This window comes from Monodelphis domestica, chromosome 6 (assembly GCF_027887165.1).
Source record: "Monodelphis domestica isolate mMonDom1 chromosome 6, mMonDom1.pri, whole genome shotgun sequence".
Lineage (NCBI taxonomy): Eukaryota > Metazoa > Chordata > Mammalia > Didelphimorphia > Didelphidae > Monodelphis > Monodelphis domestica.
Window position 1 is genome coordinate 63,003,621 of NC_077232.1, and position 6,000 is coordinate 63,009,620.

A 6,000-nucleotide genomic window follows, 5' to 3' on the forward strand; every position below is an offset into this window, starting at 1 on the left:
TTGGTCTCAGGAATTAGGCTCCGTTATTACATGATAAAGGTACTATTAAAATATCACCAATATGATTTCCAGGTGCTAATTTGTTCTAAGAGAGGTTATGAGGCAAAAAAGCCAATGCAGTATCTCTCAAAGCCCTCTGACCCTAGCAACCCTGTAGATCAGGTAGAGCAGGAATCATCCTCATTCTGCTGAAGGGGAGAATGAATGGGGGGGTGGGGGGGAGACAGGGACAGTGAGAATCATTGCCCAAGGTCACGTAGTCAATCAGTGATGGTGGAGCTAATGACCAAAGGCCAGGTCCATTAACCTCAGTCTCTTGGGATCCTAGGATGGTGAGGCTGGGGGGAGGACCGGTCAAGAGGTCATCTGGTCCATCCAGAAGCAACAGAACGCACACCTGTAGAGTTGCAGCCGGCTGGCTGTGGCTAGACCAGCTTGCCGTCCTTACCAGACATCCTGGGCAGGGATGGATGCACGGTCCGGTGGGGACTCAGCGGCCCCAGCCACCACCTGGCTGCTGCAGGGGCCGGGCGGGATGCGCCCCTGTTCAGTCCCGGCCGCGGCCCCTTTCCCGGGAGACGTTGCTGGAGGAGTGGCCCAACGTGGCCCGGGGCGCCGGGACTGATCGGGGGCAGCGAGGCCCAAGCCGGCCCGACCTCGGAGTGTCCGGGCCATGTGTCCGGACGGACAGAGCGGCCCCGCCTCAGGGGGAGCCCTTCCCGCGAGGCCGAATCCTCCCCGCCGCCGCCTCAGGCCCCAGGCCCAGCCCCGGCCCGGTTCGGGCCGGGCCGGGCCCAGGCGCCGCCTCTCTGGTTAGCCCAGCCTCAGCCCTTCTGCGGCCGCTGCCTCGGGCCGGCGGCGCCCCTCGGCCCTCCCTGGCGGGGCCTCGGCCGCAGCCCGCAGCCCGCCTCCCAGCCAGGCCCCGCGGGGCCGCCCGCTCCGTACCTCATTGAGCTGGCGCTCGGCGGCCTCCCGCAGGGCTGGGTCCATGGTGCCCCGCAGGGCCTCGATGATGGTGTTGGGGTCCATGGCCGGCGAGCCGGGGGCAGGGGGAGCGCTCGGGGTCGTGCTGGGCCGCGAGTAGCGCCGCTCGCTGCGCACATGGACCCGCCGCGCTCCGCAGCGGCAACCGGCGCGAAAGGAAAGAGGAGCGCCAAGGCCCCGGATAGAGCCTCTTCTCCAAGGCGGGGAGGCGGGAGGCGCGCGAGCCACTTCCGGTCTGCGCGTCCGCGCGGAGTGCCCTGGGAGTTGTAGTCTCCCAGCGCCCCCAGGCAACAACCCACGTGGCTTAAGGACACTGCTTCCCTTCCAGAGTAGGCAGGGAGAAACAAAGGTTGGATAGAAGAAATTGAAGCCGAGCTCGTGCTCTCCCTTCTTTTCCTTTGGTCTATAAAAGGATATTCAAAGATACCTTTCTTCTACCTTTAATTAAATGGTCAGACATGGAGTACTGGACTTGGACCTGAGTTCAAATGTAGCCTCAAGACAGTAGCCATGTGAGCCCTGGGCAAGACACTTAACCTTTGTCTGGCTCAGTTTACTCTTCTGTAATATGGAGATGAAACTAGCACCTTTCTCCTAAGACTGTTTTAAGGATCAAATGAAATAATATTTGTAAAGTAGTGTGTAAATGTCAAAGCTCTCTCCAAGTGCTATTATTTTCTTTATATGGATAAATATGGATAACACTATTATTATGTGAGGACAATACTTACTTCTATACCTAACTTCTAGGTTTCTTGCTGTGCCACATCTCTAAGTGGAAGTCCTATGGACAGTTCAAATTCAAGGTGTCCAATATAGAGTACATTTATCCTTTTTTCCTTTTTTCTTCCTATTTTCTTTATTTCTGTTGAGAGCCAATACCTTCCTTCCATTCATCCAGGCTTACAACTTCATCGCCTTCCCTTCCTCTCACCTTTCACAACCAATCAGCTTTCAAGTCTCATCACTTCTACCAACATAATTTCTCTCAAGGGGGCAGCTGAGTGGCTCAGTGGATTGAGAGCCAGGCCTACAGACTGGAAGTCCTGGGTTTAAATCTGGCTTCAAACACTTCCCAGCTGTGTGACCCTGGGCAAGTCACATAACCCCCATTGCCTAACCCTTACCACTCTTCTGCCTTGGAACCCATACACAGTATTGAATCCAAGACGGAAGCTAAGGGTCTAAATTTTTTTTTTTCTCTCAAGCCCACCTTCTTTTCAAACCAAAAATATGGACCACATTATAGGAATTTCCCCATCATCTAACTAGAATTTTCAAATTAACCAAAAAGGTCTATTCTACCAGAATCTAAATCTGACTTTTAAAAAAAATCAAGGCACATGCATGGTATAGTTTGAAATTCTAGACAACCAAGCAAAAAGACTTTTAACTTTTGTTTGAGTAAGGGTAAAAAAAAAACACAAAGTAAGAGACCAGCACTCAGCATTGCTGACCTCCCATAATAACGTATTTGAGGGGGAGGGGGTAAACATGTATTTTAGAGAGTTGATTTATTCTTGTGGAGTCAGCCAGTGATCACTTATTCACCCCTTTTTTTAATTTATTTTTTAATTTGATCAATTTCGAACATTATTCCCTGGTTACAAAAATCATTTTCTATTCTTCTCTCCCCTTTCCCCTCCCCACCCCTCCCATAACCTATGTACAATTACATGTGTCCTTGACCAGAATCCATTTCCATATTGTTGGTGTTTGCACTAGGATGTTCATTCAGAGTCTACATTTCCAATCATATCCCCCTCAACCCATGTGATCAAGCAGTTGTTTTTCTTCTGTGTTTCTACTCCCACAGTTTTTCCTCTGAATGTGGATAGTGTTCTTTCTGAAACATCTCTCCGAGTTGTTCTGCATTGCTACTAATGGAGAAGTCCATTACATTCGATTGTACCACAATGTATCAGTCTCTGAGTAGAATGTTCTCCTGGTTCTGCTCCTCTCACTCTGCATCACTTCCTGGAGTTCATTCCAGTTCACATGGAATTTCTCCACTTTATTATTCCTTTTAGCACAATAGTATTTCATCACCAACATGTACCACAATTTGTTCAGCCATTCCCCAATCAAAGGGCATCCCCTCATTTTCCAATTTTTGGCCACCACAAAGAGCGCAGCTATGAATATTCTTGTACAAGTCTTTTTCCTTATTATCTCTTTGGGGTACAAGCCCAGCAGTGCTATGGCTGGATCAAAGGGTAGACTTTCTTTTATCGCCCTTTGGACATAGTTCCAAATTGCCCTCCAGAATGGTTGGATCAATTCACAACTCCACCAGCAATGAATTAATGTCCAACTTTGCCACATCCCCTCCCATAATAATGTATTTTTAAGAGCAGCTCAATCATAAAAGACCTGGTAAAGTCCTTGAGTTCCTTCTATGACTTCTCTGTGGAAAATGTTTGGGAAAACTATAGATGAAAATATTCTAAAATGAAAAGGAGGAGAAAAGTCGTTGACTTGCACTGGTGAAGGAAATGACTCCTAGATACAATCACATATTCATTTGGTGCTTGTTCACTTGACAATTAAATATCAAAATGAAACATAATACAGGGACAGCGAGGTGGTTCAGTGGATTGAAAGTCAAGCCTAGAGAGAGGAGGTGCTGGATTCACATTTGCCCTCAGATACTTTCTAACTATGTGATTCTGATAGGTCATTCAACCCCCATTGCCTAGCCCTTCCTGCTCTTCTGCCTCAGAACCCATATAGAGTTTTGATTCTAAGATAGAAGGTAAGGGTTTAAAGAAATAAAGAGAGACCATGTCTATAGCTTCCACTAACAACCATTTATTAAGTGTCTCCCTGTATTAGTAGTTGAGGATACAAAGACAAAGCAAATTTCTTCTAGAACCTCTGAAAGCTTAGTGACAAAACATGTATAGAGAAAATTCAATATAAAAATGGATACAAAGGAATATGTAATGGGGAGTGTATTACCAAACTGAATTTGTAATAGTTTTAGTTTTCCAGAAGGAGGGAGAACTTGAGCTGTGCTTTGGAGAAAGCAAAGAATTCTAAGAGACAGAGATAAGACGGAATAGCTTGGAGACTAACAATAGAATATGTATGGGGCAGGCTGACAGGTTTGGCTGGAACACAGAATGCTTAAAGGAGAATACTGTACAATAAACCTGGAAATGTAAGCTGGGGCTACATTGTGAAGGGCTTTAAAAATCAGAAAAAGGGGTGTGTATTTGATCTTAAAAACATAAGTTAGCTATAGGAGCTTTCTGAGCAATAGAGTGACCTGGGCTTTAGAGATGTGAATTTGACAGATATGTGGAAGGTAAATTGGAGAAGGAAGAGTCTGGGATCAGGAAGACCAATTAGAATGCCATTACAGAAAGTCATGAGGGGCAGCTAGGTGGCTCAGTGGATGAAGAGCCAAATCTGGAGATAAGAATTCCTAGATTCAAATCTGTCCTCAGATATTTATTTGCCTACCCTGGGCAAGTCACTTAACCCATATTACCTAAACCCTTAATCACTCTTCTGCCTTGGAAATGATTCTAAAACAAAAGGTAAGGATTTTTTTTTAAAGGTGATGAGAGTCTGATCTCAGGTATTTTCTAGCTGTGTGATTCCCAACAAGTCACTTAACCCTGTTTGCCTGGCACTTCCCCTTCTGTCCCAGAATTGTTACTAGGACTGAAAATGAAGGGTAAAAAACAAAACAAAAAAAAATGACCAGAACTAGCATGGTGGCTAAAGTTGAAAAAGGCACAGATGAGGTGGTGTGATATGATGTTGTTGGCTTGGAAAAACAGAGTGCCACTAAAATTGTCAAAAGAAAATCTTTAGTCAAGTAAGAGACAAGTTCTTAATATTCGGCTGCCACAAGTACATAAAACTACACAGAGCCAAAGCTCTGGGGCTCTGGGAACAGTGTCTCTGGGAGAATGTACTACCAAAGATGATTCTCCAAGAATTGACAGAACTTGGGGTCTTATATACCTTTTAGGGGACAAAGGAAGGGAAGTAAGATTGATTATTTCTAAATTAGCAAAAGGGCTTGATTAACAGGATAGGGTTAATGCTTTGCAATGGATACAAAAAGATGGGAGGGAGGGTTCTCTGATTACTATGGGAGAAAGTTGGAAAATAAAATATTTTTTAATTAAAAAATTGATTCCTTGCCTTTTCTTGTCTCTAGCTGCTAATACCTTCCTCCTCAAAAATACGGGGCCATTGCTGGATCTCTAGGGTATGTGAAATATTTGCCCCCTCCCTGTAAAAGGACCTCTAGCTCTAAACTCATGCTGGAACACCCAGTTCAATACTGGGAGAGTCTGTCCCATAAAGGGAAGGGTAAAGCTCAATTTTTTTTTTTTTTAGCTCTTTAAACTCCCACTCTGGAACCCCTGGGGAAAAAATCACTTAGAGCTCAAGTTTGGCTCATATCTAGAGTTTCCACAGAAAACGTGGAGTAGAAAAGTACTCAGTGTACAATGTCAATCAGGTATTTTAGGACAGCTATTTATTTCTTCTATACAAAAGAAATGTTTAAAACATAAAAGGCAAATACCCATTCACAAAGGCTTAAATATGAAGCAGTAACTTATAACTCCTATTATACTCTCCCAGGAGATTGATATGTAAAATATTTAAACATGAAGCACTTAGTGGGTTTCTGCAATAAGCATTTCTCCATGTCAGCCTTTGGCCTGTCAGAACAATTCTCTCAAAGTCCATGTGCTCTGGCAAACCAGGCCAGAGGCTGTGCTTATTCTCTTGTCATTCAGAAATAGCCAAGGAGCCCAGCTCAGCTCTGCCTCTGCTCCAATCAACCCTCTGTTAAATACTTATGTTTTGCAGTGGCTGTAGCATCAACCTTGGAGTCAAAAGGACCTCAGATACTAACTAGCTGTGTGGCCCACTTAACCCTGTTGGCCTCAGTTTCTTCATCTATAAAATGGGAATATACCGGAAAAGGAAAAGGTAGAATCGCTCTGATATCTTTGCCAAGAAAACCCCAAATGGGGTCACAGAGTC

The 6,000-nt window shown here is 45.3% G+C and overlaps 1 protein-coding gene across 2 annotated transcripts in view; it reads right to left on the minus strand.

Annotated features, from left to right (window-relative positions):
• Positions 1 to 1,223, minus strand: part of IPO7 (importin 7) — a 53,425-nt gene extending 52,202 nt beyond the window's left edge. The window contains exon 1 of one of the 2 annotated variants that reach the window (XM_001367404.4): positions 946 to 1,223. In XM_001367404.4, coding sequence (XP_001367441.1) covers positions 946 to 1,029 — 84 coding nt within the window. In that variant the 5' untranslated portion in view covers positions 1,030 to 1,223. The remainder of the gene's footprint in view (positions 1 to 945) is intronic. The other variant, XM_016423428.2, reaches the window with a different exon arrangement.
• Positions 1,224 to 6,000: the final 4,777 nt, after the last annotated feature.